At 30.6% G+C, this 22,857-nt stretch overlaps 2 protein-coding genes across 3 annotated transcripts; one reads left to right on the top strand and one right to left on the bottom strand.

The window, feature by feature from the left end:
- The first annotated feature begins 7,304 nt into the window (after nt 1-7,304).
- On the top strand, nt 7,305-9,869 carry LOC137827894 (uncharacterized). Of its 2 annotated transcripts, none has more exons than XM_068634267.1 (4): nt 7,305-7,498; nt 8,512-8,660; nt 9,140-9,288; nt 9,366-9,869. In XM_068634267.1, exons 1-4 carry the CDS (start codon nt 7,450-7,452, stop codon nt 9,451-9,453), a joined length of 435 nt encoding a protein of 144 aa, XP_068490368.1. In that variant the 5' UTR covers nt 7,305-7,449; the 3' UTR covers nt 9,454-9,869. The 2 variants fall into 2 exon arrangements, with proteins under 2 accessions (XP_068490368.1, XP_068490359.1); XM_068634258.1 differs by having other exon boundaries at nt 7,316-7,498; nt 8,509-8,660.
- A 1,901-nt stretch (nt 9,870-11,770) lies between these two features.
- Nucleotides 11,771-14,309, bottom strand: LOC137830603 (high-affinity nitrate transporter 2.1-like). The gene is made up of 3 exons (XM_068638051.1): nt 13,396-14,309; nt 13,063-13,178; nt 11,771-12,817 (listed from the first exon to the last, which is right to left on the bottom strand). Exons 1-3 carry the CDS (start codon nt 14,203-14,205, stop codon nt 12,151-12,153), a joined length of 1,593 nt encoding a protein of 530 aa, XP_068494152.1. The 5' UTR covers nt 14,206-14,309; the 3' UTR covers nt 11,771-12,150.
- Nucleotides 14,310-22,857: the final 8,548 nt, after the last annotated feature.

Below are 22,857 nucleotides of genomic sequence, written 5' to 3'. Positions count from 1 at the left end.
CAATTTATTGGATATTATTATACTTGTTGGATTTCACATGATTGTTGTGAGAATCAATTGCCAACATATCTTTTGACAACCAAATTTTTGTAAACAATCATTTTAATAATGAAATATTAAAAATAAAATATTATTATTGTATGAGATAAAATGAGAGTCAAAATATCGAAACTCAGAAAAAATAGTTTGACAAATAATTAAGATATCGTTTGCACTTGGTACTAATCTGCTTTTCTTTTTTTATCATTGTTTATGCTTTATTATTACTTACTTAACGAAAACATTGCATAAGCTTTGCTTTGTTTTTCAATCAAATGTACATAAGCTCATAATTGGCATTATTTTGCCCCACCCTAGAGTTAGTGTGCTCAATATTTGTACTTAGAAAGGAAAAATATTTTATTATTTATTTTTTTTAAAACAGGTAAATTTAGTTTTAATTTTTTAATAATATTTAATCGTTTTAATTTCAAAATGTATTATTTTTAAATCTCTAAGTGATTTAAATAATGTTTTATAAAGGAAAAAAAGTGGTTTAGATAATATGCCAAGAGGAATAAAAGTAGTGTATTTCAAAATTAAAAAGACAAAAAAAAAACATTTCCTAAGAGAAATTAAAACTAAACTTACGTATCTATGAATAAAAATCATATTTTCCCCTTATTAGAATAGAACGAGTTAGAAGTTGATGCTTGAGGAAAGGACGACACTCTTATAAGTTTTGTTCTTCTAATGTAGAACAAAACAAACACAAGAAGAAACCCAGTAAAAAAAATGAGTACACAAACTGAAAATTTAAATCACACTTAATATATTGTAATACACGATAACATGTAAAACATTACATAGTATAATATCACATCACCCTATTGGGGTGGTACATGGTATATATATAATTTATTCCTTTGGCATTATTACGTACTCGTGCTTAGCGTAAAGCTAGGACACTATGCATGGCAAATATGGTGATGGCTCGGCAAAAACAAAAACATCTCTGTTTCTCATGTTTTGTCAATGTTCTACACATTGAACTATACACAACAAGAAAACAATACTAACATTTTCACCTTGCCTATGCACATCCCTCAAAATTGCAATAAATATCAATCACAAAACGCGAACCAAAACGACACAATTTTCTCATCTTCCCAACCATTTACAAACACTTGAAACTCTTCTCCATTCAGCATGGCATCATCATCCTCGTGGCTTCTCCGAACGCATTCCAGAACAGCCACTAGAGCCCAGAGTGTCATAGTTCACGAATCTGCTTGGAGCTGAGTTATGCCTATACCCTTTTGGCAAGCAATTCTTCACTTGTCCCCCTCGGAACACATTTTGTTTGCGACCAAGGTGTGGCTTCAAATAAGTTTCAGCTTCGGATAAAAAGAGAGGCCTGGTAACTGTGCTGGGAGCACTTTGGGGGATGATCCTTGCAGCCATGGCGATGTGTAGGGAATTTAGAGAGAGGACGAGGAGAAGGGTCAGAAGGGAGATATGAGTAGGGGGAGACATTTAAATTTTTTGAACTTGAATTCTTTGGTTTGAGTCTGTGAAAGAAAGAAGGGGTTTTATGCTAGATTGTTGTTCAGGGGTTAAGAACAAGAGTCTTAAATAGGCTCGTGAATAGCTACTGAATGCAGGTATGCACAGCTCATTGGTGGTACGCCATAACTTTGGGGGGGTGGTGGAGGTGAGTTGGCGAGGTTGGTGCTCTTTTTTTTTCTGTGTTGTGAGTGAGGATGCTCGTGAGTTCACGTTTATTGCACTCAGTCAAATCTGTGCTGTTTTTTGCCCTTTAATCCAAGTAATATCTTCTTTTTGTTCACAATTAGTTAGCATATGTCTCACAATAAAATCTATGTTACACAATATACTGCTAATACTCTTCTCTCTTCATTAAAGTGAAGAAAAAAAGTGTAGCAGCATGTTGCCTAGTGAAAAATAATTGATATATTTCCAACCAATTGGGGAACCATTTAAAGAACATTGTAGGTAACATAATAGCACAATTATGAGTGTGTTGTGAATCTCTAATTTGGCTGTTGATGAGTCAGTGTAAGAATTGAAGTGGATTGATTAACAATTTCTATCATCACTATCACTATCACTGTAGTCTTTACTTCCCATTATATTGGTTGGCCACCTAATGAACCAGATCAATCTAAAGGCTTAGACAAGGTTTAGATAAATTTGTAAATGAAAATCTCAGTAACTATTTTACATAAACTGAAAAAAACATTGCAATGTTTTAGTCCATATAATCACTCTAAAAATCGATTGGCTTTTAATCAGTTCACATTTTATATGAATATCCATTGAAATGATTCAACAAGTACAAGGTGACATGCAAATGTTGTGATGTTTAAAGAGAAGCAAAAAGAACATGAACCCTTTTGTTTGCCTCATCTGTTTTCAAAGTTTATGCAACCTGGGAACAATTGGTTAAGTTGGGTCTGAAATTTAATAGCCATGGGCTTCATAGTGCAGTTTAACTACTGACACTGGCCACAGCTACTCACACCCAACACATAGATTCATATCACCAAATTGGACCCACTATATTTCCTTCACACATAAACTCTTACTTTCTAACATACTCTGTGAAGTAGTTCTCAAAAAATGTTCATCAACCATTTTTCACTGACACCAATAATTACACAAAACTAATCTGCACTAGAAGTAATAGAATCCATAAGAAGTATTTCAAATCCTCACGCATAGCTGAACCACCCAGAGTAAAAGGTCATAAAATGTGCAAACTGTACCATTTATGATTCACATTCACCAAACAAAATGTGAAAAACGAGGGTGGTAAATTTTCATAATAGAACAGCCAAAAATCAAATAGCGTAGATGTTTTTTTTTATTATTACCAATTTCTACAAAATATGCAGTAAGTTTTTATTTATCTTTCTGTAAATTGAAATACTCATTTAATTCATGTAAACATTGGACTACGAACGCATAATGCTGAGAAACTATACATTAATTTCTCCGAAGGCACCGCCAAAATTAGTTTGCTCACGGGAAGCACGTCACAAGTTGAAGCTACATTAGACACGGGTATGACACAAATCAAACAACAATATTCCTGAATTTTTTTAAAATTTTAGGATACAATATAATTTTAGTAATTGATAAAAAAAATACATTTAAGTTAGCACTATATAAATGTCAAATAAAAAGGAAGAACTCAGAATTTAAGGATTAAAATGTTGCAATAAAATATTATATTTTTCTTATTATTACGATATTCCTATTTGCGTTACTATAAAGTAAAAAAAGTTTAAATACAGTTTTTATGAGTATTCGAAGTGTTCGTGAATTGAAGCGTTTAACATGAATACCTTCTCTGACACACATGTGACATATACGACTGTTTTGTAATTTGTTTATCTTAACACTGTTAGAGCGTCCATTTGTCATTCATTTATCTTCATAACACAAACTAAACTATTAGATGTATTTATTAATTTAAATAAAATGTATGCTAAAATAACTATCTATATATTATTTTTTTAAGAAAAAATATAATAGAAAAATCAGTTATTAACTATATTTTATATATTTTTAAGCAATATTAAGTATAAAAGCTTCGATGTTCTTTATTGTTATAAAAAAATATGACTATTGCTTAACATTTTTCTTACAATAAAAGATCAAAATCTTAATATTTATTTAAACTTTCTCTCTTATTAATTAATAATGGCTTAAATGAATTATAAAGGCAATAGTTGAATTTGAAAAAAAATTATTGTTTCACACTACTACAAGAAAATCATTAAATAAAAATTAATTTTAAAAATTAAAATAATTAATTATTATTTAACTAAAGTAAATACTCTTTTATAAACTAAAATATTATTGGTATCTAAAATAATTTCTATTATTAATAAAAATTTATAAAATAGTTTTTAAATTTGTGTTTAACCATTACTTATCAAGGTTTTAGTTACTTACTACTTTGTATTCTAAATTAGTCTCTATTAGTATTTTAGAAACTAATTTAGAATCTAAAATAATAGTAGCTAAAATCTTGGTAACTAATTTAGATACCAATTTAAAAATTGTTTCATAAATTTTTATTAATAATAGAAACTACTTTAGATATCAATAATTTTTTTATCTCTTAAATAATATCCAATTGAGTCAATATACTGACTAATTATTTTTTGTCTCTAAATTTAGTTGCTATTTGATGATGTTCATATATATATATATATATATATATATAATATTTCAATTAAATTAAGTTTATTATATGATAAATAAAAAATGAAACATTTTTTTTCATATAAATGATTATCTCTTTAAAAAGCTATTTCATTTATCTTTTTTAAAGATTTTGAAGCAATTTTACATTCTTTATTTGTTTAAACTTTACCAATTAAGAGAAGATCAAGTTTAGTCTATTTTGTAATAATCTTAATATTTATAAGGTTTTTCATTGAAATCAAACAATTTTTTTTCCTCTTAGCTTTGCACAAGAGGGGTTTAGCATATATATATATATATATATATATAAATTATATAAGGGGTATATAATTTATGTTACTTCAAGTTTATTATGATGATCTGATGGTTGTTAGTTTAGACTTATCCATAGCCATACTACTTTGAGGATATATGAGATTTTTGTATTGTTGAAAGTTTATATTTTATAACAAGCAAGTTAAGTAGATAAGAGAAGCTAATTTTACAAATTATTTAAATTAATTTAAATGTCAAGTAATTAAGATGGAAATAATCCTAAGTTTGATTTGAAATTTAACTAGATGTAGTTTTGGATTGATCTTTAAAATATTTTAGTGTGTATTTGATAAACTTTTTTTGATTTGATCTATTGATGAATACTTGTATTTGAATTTGAATATGTGGATACATCATGTTTTTGGTTTTTGAAATTTTTTTCCTTTTCATAATATATATTGATTGAAAGTTCATAGTGAATAAAACTATATGAAATTGACATGTTTTTCGTTGAATAAAAGCATATGTGGATATCGAAGAAATTCATTTATTTGGGTTAAATATGTTTTTCGTTCCTATACTATAACATGAAATTGGTTTCCATTCCTGGTCCAAACTTTAGACCATCAAGTGCTGGTATGAAAATGATTAGAATAAGTCCTTATGTATGTGGAATTGATTCAATTTGAGATTCAACTTCATCAATCCATAAAAAGTAGTTATAGTGAGCATTAGTCTGCAATCAAAACAATAACGATTTTTGAAAAAAAAAACTAACAATATTTGAAACAAAATAACAATGACTTCACACACACCAAATGACTCATTCCAATCATTTCAATACTATAGGTACCTGGATGGTCTAAAATTTGAATTGAGACGAAAACCAATTTTATGTTATAGTACATGGACGAAAAATATATTTAACCCCATTTATAAACTCATATTTATTGTTCAATTCAATTCTTTAATATATTTATTGTCATATGATTGAATGATTATTATGACATGAAATGAGTGAAATTTGCACGAGTTTGGTACAAGAGATGTATTGTTTGATTTAGTTGAGAAAAAATAGTTACTTGATAATTTTGTCTAATATGATTGTTGTGGTATTGATTATTGTAACTCATTACTAAAAGAAGATATCCAAACTTTTTTGATAATATAAATCATGTAAATTAAGATGTTAGATGGTCAAAAATTGATAGACACTTATACACAATACTATTGGAGTAAACTACCTTACTATATGGAGTTACTATATAGAGTAAGCTATCTTAATTGCATATTTTTGAGATTTTAAGTAGATTTTGTTATAAGTTGGGTATTAGTCTTGATTATTTAATTGAATGATTTATGAGATAATTAATTGTGTATAAAAACAATTATATCTTAATAAATTATAATTTATTTTATGTTTTTTTTTGTCGGCAATAAAAAATAAATAAATGTGAACCATTTCAGGGGTCGTCCAACCCTTATACAAACATAAAATAGCTAAGAAATTTCATCTCAACACTCGCATAGCCAGACGCCTAGAATTACAAAACAATCATAACTCAACCCAAAAAATTTGAGTTAAAATATAAATCAAGAAATCATCGTCATACAAACCAAATGTTCGAGACACCACTCAGAAAAGGAGAACAAACCAGAGAGAGACTTGGACGTAATCCAAGACCAAGCCTTCCCTATAATTTATTTTATGTTAGTTTACCTTTCGTGTAATTATTTTGTTTTAAATGTGATGAATAACTGATACTTAATATTGATGTGATTATCCCAAAAATCTATAAGATTTTTTGAAAATATATTTGTATATTATTTTAATATGTTTTGGGAGATGAATTGTTATATATATATATATATATATATATATAAAAAGTGAATAATTCATTTTAGAGAATAAAATAAATAATTTAGTTTTTGATAAAATAAATATAAATATTATGCATATATTTATAATTATATTTAAATATCATTAATTAATTTTATTTAAGGATTTAAATTACTTATTTTATGCTCCCTTATTTACACAAGAATCCAATCCTTTATGAAATTTGTTAGAAATTAATCCCGTAAGGAGCTCTTATGTTATGAGGCTTAAAAAACACGTGTACATGTTTCATGGAAATTTAATAAACAATTTATTTTTACTCTGTCTCACATTTTTTCCCGCATAAACTATTAGAATTGTCTCGTAATCTCGTATTAATTTTGGGGGAGTGTATTTGATATTATTGTAATTTTTTAATACAACCAATTTTTTATGAATAAAAAAAGTAGTTTTGTGCTAATTTTTGCGTATGCAGAAAACGCTATCCGTTTTTAATACATTTTTTTTAAAGATATTTACATAACATGCTTAAATTTATTTTAATAATTTTTTTTTTAAATTATAGACCTAATGTTCGCTCACTGCTCACCATTTTCTCTCCGTTAAGAGAAATTATTTCCGTAACACGGTTTTATAAGAAACTAAAAAGAGGGAGAGAGAAAGAAATATAGAATGTGGTAAAAAAATAATATCATCTAACTATATATTTTAATATATTGTTTTCTTAATTTAGTTATTGCTATTTTTTTGTTTTGAATTTTATTATTTTATTCCATATAATGTTTATGAGGTAGATAATTTATTTTTAGTCATTATCAATAATTTCGAAAGAAACTATCTAGAAAAGAAGTAAATACTATTATAAAAACTAAAACAAAAGAGTGGGTATACTACAAATATTTAAACAATAAAAAAAATTACAAAGACTATTTTAAAAAGATATTTCTAAAGAAACCAAAATATAAAAAAGTACATATTACAAAGAGAGAGAGAGAGAGAAATGTTAAAACCTAACACAAAAGTTTTGGTATACAATAATGTTAAAACATTTATTTTTGGAAATTGTGGGAGTGAAGATGATAAGTGAGCTGCAGAGAAAGTAGTAGTGGGTGGACAGAAACAACACATTTATCTGAATGGCTACCTCTGTATCACTTCCCTGCTTCTCTCACACTCACTCTCATAGTAAGATCTTTTCTTCTTATTTTCCTAAATAAAATAATCTATTCTATGTATTTATTGCTCTTCATCAATCCTCCTTGTACTTGCTCATTTCTTTATTTATGTGGTAACTGAAACTTAATAAACCAAGTAGTTTTATTTGGTATGCATTGAAGATGCTGTGTGTGAATTGAGTATAACGTATTCCTTAGTTTCTGTTGGGTGGAACCACCGTGCCAATTCACTGATATCCTTTTGGAGGAGGAACTAGTTCTGGTAGGTGTAGCCGTGTAGTTCACGTTCACCGTTTCTCAGATCAACAACAATATTGCTTTCAACTGTTGATACAATCAATGCTGTTTGAGGGTTCTTCAATTTTTTTTGTTTGAATTCAATTTAATACACACTATTTGATAGTATTTGTTAAGATAGATGAACAACAATATACACAACTCAGTACATGTTAGGAATACACCTTAAATATACCATTTAAAGATAGAACAAAATTCTGAGTTTCAATAGGGAACTGAACTACTATATTTACTTCAAAATGCTCGCTTATGACATCTGCAAGATACTTGTTTATAAATCTCACTGTTAATAGTTAGTTCTACAAAAAGTTTTAGGATCTTCCCTCTTTTTTGATGAATAACATTATTTGACAAATTTCTAACAATGGAAACATAAAAATGATTATTTTTCTCAGTAGTCAATAGAGATTTCAATCAACTAAGTAGAGTTGAAACTTTATCTTAAAAGATAGTTTTGTGAAGGTTGAGTTAGCCTGAAACTATTCAAGGACTCTCAAATGATTATCCATAAGCCATTCTACTCATTTATTGCTTGCAGTTCTAGCATTCTGCATCACTTGTTTCACTGCCTAAAATGACTGAACAGATTCTGTTCATGAAATTAGTGATTTGTAATGAAAACTACCCGTTACTTGGAGTTAAAATTGGTTCTAATGATGTAATTTCACCCCTGTGATCCAAAGGGAAAGCTTGATTTGCTAATCTCATTTTATATTCCTTTAGTAGATGTGAAGTTACAACTGCAAAGAAGGAGAATATCCACCGTTTCCTCTGCACTGGCTGAGACTGCAGCTTCAGTGGCAGTAGCTGTAACTGTCGTAGGTGCAGCAGCTACTCTTCTTGTAAAGAGATCCAAAACTTCTGAGTCAGTACAGGTCAGAGCTCCTCGTCATTACCAGTATCAGAAAATTAATTAGTTCTACTTACACACTCAGCAATATGCCATGCCCCTAAAAAACGACCTTGCTTGTCCAAATAATAACATGAAAAATCTTCGTAGTGCTTCTCTACTTCTAAACTTTTCAATTGTTGTTGCAGTTTGTAGTTTTAGTGCAATGTATATATTGAACTAGCGGAATTCACATTGCTTATGTGACATTACTAATTCTGTTTCACTATAGAAATTTCGTGGAAATATTAATAATGTTGATCTTTCATGTCTCTTATAACTTGGTAGTTGCATTCCCCAAGTTGGTTTATGCACCCATTTCATTTTACAAGACAACATAGATAATTCGTTGATGGTATTGCCAGAATTGGGCTAGGATTGAGAAAGAAGGAAAAAACGATGATTAAGTTGTGTGCTGAATTCCACACTGTTTATCTAAATTAAGTTCTTCTTTTGAAATTAAAGATTCAATTCAAAGCATGTGAAGATTGTGAAGGTTCTGGTATATGCTCTGAATGCAACGGTGAAGGATTCGTTCTTAGGAAACGTTCTGGTGAAAGTTCTGAGAAGGCAAGAGTGGAAGCCAAGAATATGGCAACTCGATTCACATCTAGGTACTATTTTCATGCATATCTTTTCCTCAAATATTTATTTTTTCTGTTTAGCAATTCAACTCGATTACTTATACCAGGCTTCCAAAGAAGTGGAGCTATTGTACGAAATGCTCTTCTGCTCGATCCTGTTCAACCTGTGGTGGCAGTGGAAAGCTAAGTTTGTAGTTTATAACTACATGCTCTCAACCTTGCTAAAAAAAAAGCCTCCTCAGTACTACAGTCTACACACATGCTCTTGTTGAAGTCATGGTTCAGAAGGAGGCAACATAATGAACTCAACGCTTTTAGAGATTCACATCCACTTGATTTCCGTGATCTATTCTGCATGAAGCAAAATTTTATGTATATGTTTTTTAATGGAAGTGTATAGTGTGCTTTTGCTGCATTTAGAGAGGTGTTAGATTTAAAATGTGGGGTCTTGATAGAATAGAATTTGAGTTGAACTAACATGCACACTCTGTATACTCCTCTTGCAAATTGATGGATGGCCATTCAGATTATGCACATAGGTTGGTTTTTGCAACTAAATGTCTTTTCCCTGATGAAGAATGGTTATAGAAGTTTAGTTTCCTTTTGTCTTACTTTCTTGACATTCCTGATAAAGTAGACCACAAATAATTACATTGAAGTATACTCTAGTAGGTAGAATTTAGAAACACTCGAGCACCACGAAACCGGCAAAGGCTCATCCTTGTTAAACATTAAACTTAAAACCATCAATTTTATTATAAGGAGAATTTGAATAGACCATAATAAATTAAACATCATTTACAGTATAATTCTAATTTTGAAGGCAATTTATAATATAGGAGTTATTATGAAGAGATAAATCTGAATTTGAAAAAAATCTACTGAGACTATTTATTTAAAAACATTGTATTCTCCATTTAAAAATATAATAATGAAATAAAAATATATTCTCAATTCACATTCCTTTTGTTATATATGGATATTGTGAAATCTAGGTGTGTACGAGTTACGAGGTATTGTTAAGAATAAGAGAGTTTAACAATATACCTTGATTCCAAATGTTTGTATATCAAGATCTGGTATTACAAATGTCACATTAAAGTCCGTCTTTTATGAAACAACAAAATATTGAAATAGATTTTCACTCATTAATGTCCAACAAAATTTTATATCTCTTTCTTATGTTAAGAAGAATGACTAATTAGCATATATATATATATATATATATATATATATATATATATATTTATAAAAGGATTGAATGATAAAGATCTTTCCTTCATCTATAGGGAGAGTATTAGCATGTATACATTGTTAAGAATACATGGTTTTAGTATATACAAAACTAAGGAAAAAAAAAGTTGGGAATACTTCTAAATATAAAACACCATGGACGTTCATTATTCTTTTTTTATCTCTTTGTCTGTTATATTTTTTTATTAACAAAAAATAAATAAATAAAAAGTATTTTAAAAATATTCCAACTCTATTATAAAAAGACAAGTTATGTATGTACAAAACACCAGAAAAAACACATATTAACAAAATTTATCATAACAATTACCTAAAAAAACCACCCACAACACCATCTCTCAAACAAGTTAATCAATAAAATTGAATGAGCTTCCATAATTGTGACCATGGTTCTACTTTTGGTGTTATGTCCTAATTTCTTGTTACATTATATAATGCCTATATTATTTTTTCTTTACGTATCATTTTAATTTTTTTAATATGACATGATAAAAGAGACCCCCACAGAGGGATAAATATGCCAATTAGGTGTCTAAACTGTTTTAGCATACATCCACAAATGATCATTCAATAAAGTTAGTGAATAGAGGAATGAATTTAATGGAGTACAATTGCTTCAAACCTTGTTGGCTTCTTCTTTGTTTGTATCCTCATCTTCTCCATTGGAATGAAAATACTAATACTTCATATATGTGCCAAAAACTGACAATAGCTCGCAGACATATATCAGACTTGTACTTTGTCATGGCACTTGATACTGTCAAATACAAATGTTAGTATTTGCCGTCCGAAGAAGTTGGAATTGAATGGAACAGGAAGTAGCATAGTCTTAGCATACGACAAATAGTGGTTGGTTATCGTTCTTTTTCTAAAGCAGACGCAAGCATATTATCCATGTAAGCACAAATAAAATTTGCAAAAAGGTTCTATGCAACACTTTGCAGTTCACACTGAACCCAAGCCAAGTTAATAATTAAGGAAATCACATTGTGTTGGTCAGATGTTAGGCAACTTTCCTTAAACAAATCTACAATAATTGAGTTTAGGAATTAATATATGAATTCATTTACTGATTCCATTCCACTAATTAATAAAACGTCATCTACTTAAACTAGAATGCCCACCATCTAGATCTGTGTTGACGTATTGATTGAGAGTGAATTGACACCATGCATTCACCAGCTAACAACTCCCCACTCTGAATCTCTATTACAAGGCAGAATATTCAACGTGCCCACCTCATAATGAGTACATATCATTTGCACAACAAAAATTCAAACACAGTGCTTTATTAATTATTGTTTACATCACTTATTTTTGGCACAGCGATTCATTCTTGCATATATAACCCATCTACACGCAAGTTCTTGCATAGAAACACCAGGTAAAGCGCAAGAATCATTACTATTCAACATATTTTTGGTTAAAAAAACTACTTATTTTCTACTACAGTAGTTGTACCTTACAGCCTAAAGCATATGGCATCCAGATTCTCAGCATTCACGCAATTCAGAACCACTTGACTTAGATCAGATGACTCATATTTTATCCCGATCAATCAACTTTCAAATAGAACAAGTTTTGTTCGTTAGATCTTCGTCCAAGGGTTAAAAATGCGATGTGTGCAAAGTGGAGAAGCTAGATGTGGGTTGGAGTTGTGTTGGGTGGCGTTGGGGCTGAGTTCACTCTCTTACCTCTTTCTGAACGGCTATTCTCAGCAAATTTGAGACTGCTCTGGTGCAAACCCTTTTGCTTCTCTTCCTCATTCCATTCAGAGGTGTAATAATATTCTTCAGTGGACTTATTGATGTCTTTTGAAGGAGGGACGAACATGCCACCCCACTGAGGGAAGTGAACGAGAGTCACAGGAAGAGTGCAACACACAATCATGACACCCATCAAGGAGAGACCAGTGGATGTAGAAAACTTAGAGGTTGAAAAGAAGATCAACTGGGTCAAACCAGACCCAAAGTTGCCACCTGCACCAGTTAGACCTGATATGATCCCCAGAGAACGCCTTGAGATGAAAGGAATGATGCCAAAAGTCGCACCACATGCAGCTTGAGCGCCAATAGAGAAGAGGATCATAGCCAAGACTGCAATGGGAAGTGAGTTGGCACGACCAAGCCATATGCAGAAAACACCTCCTAAGGTTTGGAGGATCCACAGGTTCCAAAGTCTGCCTCTCATGCCGAACAACCTGGCTGCAACATCAGAAGTGTATCCACCAAAGGGACGAGCCAGGAGATTTGCCATTCCAAATGAAGCAGCGATGATTCCAGCAGTGTGTAGCTTCAGATTAAACCTGTTTTATATCAAATTAACCAATTACTTACAAAAATAATTATTATAGAAACTAAAGTATTTATCATATCAGAGTTCATTATTCATTGGTAATATGGTTCATCGTAGAGAGAATCAGTTAGTGGGAAAGTAAAAGGTTTGTTATATTGTATTCCAAGATGCTTTGTGAGAGAGATATTATGTTTGTGTGGATAAATCAATTAAACTTGAGGCTTTTTGCTTGAACTCGATGATGAATGAACTAACCTGTCATAGAAATACTCAGCAATGACATTGTCCGTGGTTAATTCAACTCCCATAGAGTATCCATAGAGGAGGGCAAAAATCCATGTCCTGTAATTTGTTATGGCATACCATAACACCTGAACACAATGAAGCCAAATTAGATAACGAGTTAAAGCTTGAAAGTCTTTCTTTTTCTTCCCAAAAATTTGCCCAATTTTTCCTGATTAACTTTTTTATGATCATTAATTGTAGGCAAAGAAATCGTATTAAGTTCTTTTAGAAATGCTTGAAAATAGAAAGTAAAAATGTGACAATTTACAGTTATGGAGAGATGAATATAATAAGGAGGCTAACCTTGGAGAATTTGTCTTTGGCAACATTACCCTTCTTCTGCAAGGCACCAAGGTTTCCATCAGGTAAATCTTGGCCTAGGGTTAAGACCAAGATCCCCATGATGACATGCAACCAACCTGGAACGAAGAAGGCAATTCTCCAGGCAGTGAAGGGAGTAGCCCCAGCTCTTCTGATCAATTCATACACCACGGGCATAATGAGCTGAGTGGCCCCACCACCCATGTTTCCCCACCCTGCAGCAGTCCCATTCACAAGCCCTATAATCTTACTATTAAACATGGTACTCATCCAGTACTGACATGACACAAAAGTGGCCAAGGAGAACCCAATCATGAACCTCACTACTATATATCCTGCTGCGTCATCCACAAACGACATGCAGAACACAGTTGGGGCAGAAAGCATGATGAGGAAGGCACAGCCATAACGAGGGCCCAAGAGGTCACAAACTGCACCCATTGTGAGCCTGGAGAAGATGCTGCCTGAGACAGAAGCAACCCCGGCATTCCCAATGTCACTTTTGGTGAGGTTGAGGTTGTCACGAATGATGGGGACAAGGGGAGCTGCTGCAAAGGTTGAGACAAAGCAAGTGAAGAAGGATATCCAAGACAAGTGGAAGGTTCTCATGTGGGGGTTGGCCAGGGAAAACAGTTTGAAAACCTTGGCTTTGTGCTCAGAATCAACTGGCAAAGCAAAATTTGCCGTGGTGTCAGTTGGGACCATAGGGGAAGCCACCGAGGCAATGAAGGTTTGTTCCCTCCCTGTCACTCCATGCATGGAGCTTCCTGGAGATCCCTCAACATCACCCATTTGGCCTTAACACTACGCTGAATGGGGAACAGTAAAGAAACAGATCTTATAGCAAACCAAAGAGTGAAAAGAAAAAAACCTAGTTGATTTGAGAAGTGATGGTGAAGTTGTGAAAGGAGTGTGTTGTATTTATAGTGGTGAAGCCGTTGACAATCCGCTAACAGCCAATGAGATTCCCAACGGTTGCAAAGCTTTAAACATTAAACAAAGCTGTATTTCACGTAATCCATTTCGCCGCGTAAGCCTAAAAGAGCCCATGCTATATCTCAAAGGTTCATGTGACGTATAATCAACTCTGATATACAGATTCTTAGTTTCATATATGTGCTGTTAAATTATAACACTAGCACCTTCTGTAGTATTATATATTATTCAAAGAATTTTGCCTCTAACTTTATCCACTGTGCTTCATTTTTAACCTCGGGAAGCAACTTGGCACATGATTACTTGGGGTTAGAGGCATGAAGACAATACACACATAACTAAATATTGTTTTAAAAGTAAGTATTCAGTAACTCATTGAGTACCCTACGCTACAAAAAAAAAATTGCTTGGTATTTTGTGGGTACACACATCACCTTTAGTGACAAAATCAACCTATATATGAACATCAGAAAACATGCAACCTGGCTGAGTCAGTGAAATGAATTAGTTTTTCACAACTAAGTAAATTAAAGTTTGAATACTTGGTAACTTGGTTAGACAGTTGTTATGAAAGAAAATGTTTGGTGACGTGAGTACAGAATATAAGAAATAACTGGAAGAAAAGAGAAGAATTAAATGTGATAAGTATGATATGTTAAACAAAAAGATAGTGAGAAATAAAAAGTATCAAGTTGTCATTTCATGGTGGAAATTACGCAAAAGATAGGAGGCAAGTATGGTTTGAATTATTATGTGTTGCATGGGACTCAATCATGCAACGATATAGTTGCTAAATTTAAATAAACCAATCAGATTTATTTGGGGAAAAGAGGATCTGTGTTCTTGTGCGTCTCATTCATTATACGCATCCTATAAGCTATAAGGAGTTAGTCTGACCCAATGAAGTGAATAAACACACAACCACAACCTAATAGAAGGTAATCCATTTCTTCTTATTCAGTTTTACTACCATAGAACAGAGGAAAATTTCAATGTTTTTAACTGGATGCTATTTTCTCACTGATGCAATCGTTTTTTCCCACGCATTATATAGCGAACTTTTATGCAGAATATTTAAATGGAAAAATGCTGATAAAAATAAAAATAAAAATTAAATGGAAAAATCTGCAGAACTAAAATAAGTAATTAGTTTAAATAACTATACATTGTAGAACTTATTATTTTTTATAAAATAAACTGCTTGTTTTAAAAAAATTCAAATTCAATAATTAGATAATATTATAGAAAATTCCATGCAATTTGTTAGAATTCAGTGACGTAATCCAGATAGTTGACAAGTAGTAGAGTCTTCTCTGCTAACAACTTTGGGGTTTGGCACATATTTTGGCCCACAGCTCAAGTTGCAAGTCAAACAATAATTATAGTGCCTTGTCATGTATGAAAAATCATTTTTTCAAATATACACCAATTTCAATTTTGTAAAGAGATGACTGCAAAATGTATAGTAACCCTACTAGCTATATTTATTGGAGTTCTATCTATTGGAGTTCTACTTATGTTCGGTGCATTGTTTTGTAAAATAAAGCTGCAAAAGAACATGAAAAAATGGATGTAGTAATTCACTTTCACGTAAACAGTCAAATAATTGGCCAATGGAAAAGGCACGTGAGAGAGGAGAGAGAAGGAAGCACGCAAATATACGTAAAAGATACACTTAGAGTTTTGTATCTGATCATACACTCATGTGAAAAAGAAAAAAAGAGAAAAAAACCTAAAAACATACAAAGAAAGACGAAAATGGAAAAGAGAAAAAAACTAACAAAAAAAAGATAAAACGAAATAATCTCCCTGAATCTGCATAATAAATGTTTATGACTCCAAACTTTGGTAACGATGGTGCTGAAGTTTCCTGGTTCAAGAAGTTTTTAAGGATATTGGAGCTTGTTGACTTGTATAGATGGATAGTAACTAAATGGGGTTTTGTGTGAAGTTTTTCCGTCACATGGCAATTTATTTTTATATGTTTATTTAATTTATTTTTATATGTTTAGTTCATTAGTGAATGTTGTGATTCTTAGTTGTATGCCTTGTAGATTAATTATTATGCTAATGATTGAGTTAATGATTGAGTTTTGATAGTCAGATTATTCAATAAATATGTTAACCATTGTATTTTACAGTTACAAGCTACAAAGACTTTGTATTCAGTTTCAAATAATGATTGTGATATGATTGTCTGCTTCTTGGATTTCCAACAAACGAGAGAAGATATGAGGAAAACACATAAACTTGTAGTAGAGTGTCTAGTTTTTGGACATATTACCCAATCAAAATCGTTAAATCTTTTGAACTGCAAACTAGAACTTTTGGAAAAGAATAAGCCTTGTCTCGAAGCATTTTAACGTAACATATAACACATTGAGCAACATCATAATGATATAACGTAAAGGCACGAAGAAACTGACTCAAGAACTATACAAAATAACATATGTCAGGCCTTGTATTGGTTAGATATAGAAGTTTGCCAATGAGACGTTGGTATGAAGTTATATCTTGTAAAGGTGCTCCTTTCTTCAAAATATTGTTTGATGTCTCTAATCTTGGGTGTAGAACAAGATTTTTCTACGAGCAGGCCAAAATCTCTAAGAACATCAAGGGCATATTTTCTCTGTGATGATTTCCTTTGCTGGAACATGCAACTCCAATTGATATTTAACATGTTGAATGTCAGACATAGAGTTTCATGCAAGTTCTTTTTATAAACAGAGAGTGATTTGCACTAGACTATATGAACCTAATGTTTAAAGAAAATAAGATAATTTGGCAAACCATTGCCTACTTGCTTGTTTCAAACTATATAATGTTTTAGTTATCTTGCATACATGACCTTAATTTTTAGTAGCTTTCATACCTAAAGGAGGAAATCATGCATCCATCACCAGAAAAAAAAAGGTATTGCTTACGTCCAACTGCTGCAAGTGCCAATTTTGAGTAACTGTCAAAACAAGAAGCAACCCAATTGCAAATAGCTTAACAAATGAGGAGAATGTAACAATGTAATCAATTCTTCAAGCTGATTTGTGCCAAGCCCACCTAAACCCAACTTTTAGAAACACATCCCAAAAAACCGCCTCATGCCTTCATTTAACCTAGTTTTTAGAAGATTCCTCTAGCTTGGGCGGCATCGTAGGTTGACCTACCTTGTAGAAGATTTCTCTCATTATTGCGCCCTAGCATTCACTCTTACTCTCCAAGACACTCTCTCCTATAAATAGGGTGTTTTGCCTCATTGTAATGACATTAAAATTGAAGTAAAGAAACTTTGTTTGAGTGATTCCTTGTGTGGTTTCCAAACGTTCTTTGGATCTTATCTTGAATAGAGAATATTTCAAGGCGACTCCTCCTCACTCATCTTGGAACTCTCCCAATTCCATGTGGCCTGATTCAATCACCAGTTCCATCATCTCCAATAAGCTTCCTTTTCTTTTCCATTTCGACAATTAGTTTTAACTTAGATTCTTTTGTTTTCGTGTTCAACATCATCCTCATCTTAATTAGTGTTTTTTTCTATATTTGTTCTCTTGAAGAGAATCTTCACACTTACTTTTTTTTTATAAAGTTTTCGTGTTAGGCATCACTATGCAACTTGAATCTTCACACTTACTTAACCACTTGGTTAAGTTCGTGTCCAGCGAAAATCTTTATTGAGTCTCACCATATCATTGCTAATCAAAATCACAATCCAAGTGGAAATCCTAAAAATATGTGCAATTCTAAAATCAACTCACATTACTTTTGGATCATTTCTCCAAGGAAGGAACCTTTGGGCGTTAATGTGACTCATGCTGGAATATAAAGGTTGTATTTTTTTTTTGTAGCATTCACCTTCATCTATCTCTGTTTAGAAATACAATGGGTCGTGTTTTTTGTAGTATCTAACTTCATCTGTTTCTGTTTAGAAATTTAGTGACCTTGCATGGTGATTGAGTTTTGTAGTGTTCTCGGCTTAAGTTATAAAGCTCTTTGGGGGTGCATTTTGACGGTTGGTTGAGGATAATAGTATTTGTTATAAAGCTCTTTGGGGGTGCATTTTGACGGTTGGTTGAGGATAATAGTATTTGGTGCTACTTTGTTTTTTTGTCACCAACTGGTGGTAGGGTGATAGACACTCCTCTTTATAAATTTTTTTGGAGGTTTTTCGGGCACATAACTTGTTAGATGAAATAGGGTTGGGACATCCTTAATATACTCTACATTTATTTTATTATTTCTTTTACTGATAAAAAAAAATACAATGTATGAATTTTGGGTAATATTCAAAATGTTTTTAAGATGAGAAAAGAAGTTTCAAAGTACTTTTAATCTTCAATAAATTATGACATTTGTAATAGAAAAATGTTGAATGGAAACCATAATGCAGAAGAGTGATGAAAATATGAAATATTCTATTAATTTTTGTATGGTTATAGAGGCAAAATAATACCAAACAGAGTGTATAAGAATGATTAATGATGTGTCAATCTTGTACCGATTGTGGTGTATCATTTGTTAAACCCCTCAACAAGCTTTATGACTTAAAGCTTTAGTACCATATTTGTTGACATTTTAAGGCTTTGTTGACATTTTATGATGTTCATGAAAAACCATATTTGTTTCCAACAAATTGATTATTGGAAGTTGAAACGAAAAACATATTTCCTCGAAAAGTAAACAATAATAAACTTAAACACAAGTTCTCATGGACTTACGTTTCTATAATACGTGAAACCCATCTCAAAGTGTTTGCTCACCTACTGAGAAGTTTTTAATAATAATTTGAATTAACCCAAATACGTAAAAATCGTCTAATGACTTAAAGAGATATTTGTTCATAATAGAGATAGGAAAACCTCACACCAATACTAGAGGTAATTTTATGTTGGTTGATAAAAAGATCATACTTATACTGTGTAAAAAACTTCATACTCGTGATAATAAATCAGTTATTTTAAACAATTAAGGTTAACAGAAATTAATAATAAAATAATCTTTTATTATTGTTGAATATTTCACATTAAATAAAAATTAAAAAAAATCATAATATATAAGTAGATACTAATTTTATTTTATAAATTAATTATAAGGGAATACAAACTTTATTTTATAAATTAATTATAAAATTAAATTAAATTTAAAGTTCAAACAATATTATCATTCTCGAAATCGATTTTTAAAAATATAACACTACTAGAAAATTATTAAATATAAACTAATTTTAGAGACTAAAAATAATTAGTTGTTATATTAAGTAAATTAAATTCTGTTGTAGAGACTAAAAAAATTATTGGTTTCTAAATTACTCTTTAAAATAATATCTAATTTAGTGATTATAGCAACTAAATTTTTGTCTCTAAAATTGATTTCTATTTAATGATTTTCTTGTAGTGACAGTATATTAAACGATATAATTAAAACTTATAGAAATATTAGATTTTGATAATTTATTATTTAAGTGTTGTTTCTTTTATGTTGTTAAATAGGACTTTTGAATGTTGTGGATTGCATTTTGAATGATATTGTATGATGAAAATTATATGAAGTTCAATTCATACATTTGGAATAATGTATGAAGTGATGTTTGGTTTGTTTGTTTGTGTATTAAGTATTGATGTCTATGTGGTAATAAAGATCTATGAGCTTCACTAATGATCTAAGTCACATAGACTAAGACATCAGGTGGTGAGAAACTGATGGATGAGTTCATGCACACTGTGACATATGAGATGCATGACTTGGGTTGTATTGAACTTACCCTGATCCTTTCTCTTGGATTCGGTAGTAATCTTTGGATCAGGTGTTAGTCTTTGGTAGGACTTACTTGATACGGGTCTTCCGGAAGGTTTCAGTTTTCATTAAGTTGATTGAATATCCTATATGTGTAGATTTATGTGAGATCTATGTGATTGTTTTATGTTGGATTTGAAGAAGATTGAATAATTGAGAAATTGAACCATGTAATTTGGTTTTCTCTTTTGATTTAATTGTGTATATTTAAAACTTTATTTTTACTAGTTTACCTTTTTTTTCTTATTGTGATGACTGTACTATATATACAAGCAAATAATCAACAGGTGCAGAAAAATTTGGAAGGCTTTAGAGTTTTATTTTAAATTATGAATTTTAAATATTTGTATTTATATAAATTTTCATAAATATTTTGAAAATCTCTATAAACTTGTTTAAAAACCTATAGAGCTTATTTTTTGGGTGTTATAAGTAGAGATGTATTTATATATATAAAAAAAAAAATATTAGGCTTTTGAAAAGAAAATGGGTATAAAGAAAAAGCTTAGAGTGTGCATCTTTCCCAATGACATTTGTACTGTTATTTAAAATGTTAGAGGAATGGATGGCGACAGAAACAGTACCTTCCGTACATAACCCAACCCACCCTTTCAGGAGCACCTAGAGTTGTTTCAGTATTATTCAACAGCCACCACTAACCATAATAATAATATCAATGATGATAGTGTCACGCTATATTTTTTTCACACTCTCACTTCATAATCAATAAATTATTATTTTATTTTAAAATTGTGTTCATATTTTATTTTTATTAATTAATTAAATATAATCTTTTATAGTGAAAAAGGTGGATGTCAAAAGAATTATTATTGTAATAATATTACTATGCTAACCTTTTCTGCGGCTCTCCTTAATCCATTGCTTTCCTCAGACCTTTTCCGTACTACTTTTTAAACACCTATGTTTATGTCATTACATTTTAATTGTATACTAAAAAGTATTTATACGCGCATGTTGGCTAAAGTACGGAAAATGAAATTTTGAATATACAAATTCTTAAAAGATTATAATTTAAAAACAATTTACAAAAATGAGTGATTTTGCATACGAAATGTACTTTAACACTATACTTGTAGGTCACATAAGAATGAAAAACATAGGTACACTTTAGATAAGTGATTATTGTAGATTAAATTGAGTGAAAAAGTTGACATATAGTTTACAACTCTTAAGTGATTAACAATAAAGTTAATATATTTTTACATATATAAATTTGAGGAGATAGATGACTCCAATATACTTTATCTACTCATCATTGACAATAACATTATAAGATATATATATCTCATATATATTTGACCTTGTTTGGTTTATAAATAATTGAAGTATTGTATAATGAAATATTGGTGTTTGTTGTGATAAATTGAAGTGTTATTTATATTTTAATGATAAAATATTTATTATAAATTCATTTAAAGTTTGTATGTTTATTTATTTTAATGAAAAAATTATTATTGGTGTAAATGTAAGTGTATCGTTTGTTAGTAATAAATTAAAAGTTGTAGAAATTACTAAGGAAGATATTTAAGGAAGATATTTATGGAAGTATATATTTAGATAAATGAAATTGATTAAATTTTATCTCGTAATTTGATTTAAGAATTTAGAAAATAATGTTAATTTTATATTTGTGTAAAATAGTCAAAACACAAATCATGAATTGTGTTTATAAGACTTTTGTTGATTTTTGCTATGTATATATTATACAATCAAATCATATTAAAATCGAGTATATTTTGGAATCCATTTTGACTAAAACCAAAAGGTTTACAAAAAAATATCATAGATTCGCTCATAAGAAATAGAGTAGCATCGTACGAATTATATAAAGGTTATTACTTTTTTATATTATCAATTAACTCAAACAATGTTCCTTCTTCCAACTACAAGATTTGGAAGTTTGAGATCTTGTGCACATTCTTGTGGCAAGACTTTTGTTGTTGCTGTCGTTCCTCTTCCTTCTTTAAAGGAATCTTCTATACATAGTGTTTGAGAATAAAATAGTTGTTGCACATAATTTGTAGTTATTATGAGTGTCGTCTTTTGCTATTGCTTCTTCTTATGTTTGAACATGTTTTGAGACTTCAAGACACATTAAATGTCCTAGACTTAGCATTTAATGTATGTGGCTTCTTTGGCAACACTTCTAGAGCATGGCAAAGCTTCACATGATTGACTAGGTGACTTCTTTCCACCTTTTGAGCAAGGTGTAAGGCTTAACACAACTAGTTGACTTTATGAAGAAATATACATTTTTTTACTAGATAAAACAAGCCTTTGTTTAAATTTGAAATGTTTTAAACTTATCTGTCAAACAAAGTATACTTATTGTCTATTCAAACAAAATTTAATTTTGTTGGGTTTAATAGTGCCAAAGTTCAAGAGGGGGGGTGAATTGACCTTTTAAAACTTTCTTGCAGAACCAGTGTTTAACACAGTTTTACAGAAAATAAATCGATTTATGTAAAAATGAACAGATTTATTTCAGCACTGTTTTTGTTTGAAAAGCTTTTAATACAGCAAGATTAATCACAAGATTATGCAGATAGATTTTTCAGATGCACACACACAGATATCAGATTGAAAAACAGTGAAACACAGAAAACAGCAAACCTTAATTCCACTTAATGTGATTTAGGTTCAGTTAGGGGCTTGACAATTTGTGAGACAATCTATCACATACAACCTGTTTTATTAGCCTTT

The sequence above is a fragment of the Phaseolus vulgaris genome, chromosome 11 (assembly GCF_000499845.2).
Source record: "Phaseolus vulgaris cultivar G19833 chromosome 11, P. vulgaris v2.0, whole genome shotgun sequence".
Taxonomy (NCBI): Eukaryota; Viridiplantae; Streptophyta; class Magnoliopsida; order Fabales; family Fabaceae; genus Phaseolus; species Phaseolus vulgaris.
Note: the sequence above shows the minus strand (reverse complement) of the source record. Positions and strands in the feature narration are given on the sequence as shown.

What these genes read in the sequence shown, in the direction of transcription:
- LOC137827894 (XM_068634258.1), top strand. Translation starts at nt 7,450, where the DNA reads ATGGCTACCTCTGTATCACTTCCCTGCTTCTCTCACACTCACTCTCAT. An exon ending in CTCTCACACTCACTCTCATA is followed by an intron (nt 7,499 to 8,508) that starts GTAAGATCTTTT and finishes ATATTCCTTTAG; the next exon opens with TAGATGTGAAGTTACAACTG. An exon ending in AAACTTCTGAGTCAGTACAG is followed by an intron (nt 8,661 to 9,139) that starts GTCAGAGCTCCT and finishes TTGAAATTAAAG; the next exon opens with ATTCAATTCAAAGCATGTGA.
- LOC137830603 (XM_068638051.1), bottom strand. Translation starts at nt 14,205, where the DNA reads ATGGGTGATGTTGAGGGATCTCCAGGAAGCTCCATGCATGGAGTGACA. An exon ending in CCAAAGACAAATTCTCCAAG is followed by an intron (nt 13,179 to 13,395) that starts GTTAGCCTCCTT and finishes CATTGTGTTCAG; the next exon opens with GTGTTATGGTATGCCATAAC. An exon ending in GCTGAGTATTTCTATGACAG is followed by an intron (nt 12,818 to 13,062) that starts GTTAGTTCATTC and finishes GATATAAAACAG; the next exon opens with GTTTAATCTGAAGCTACACA.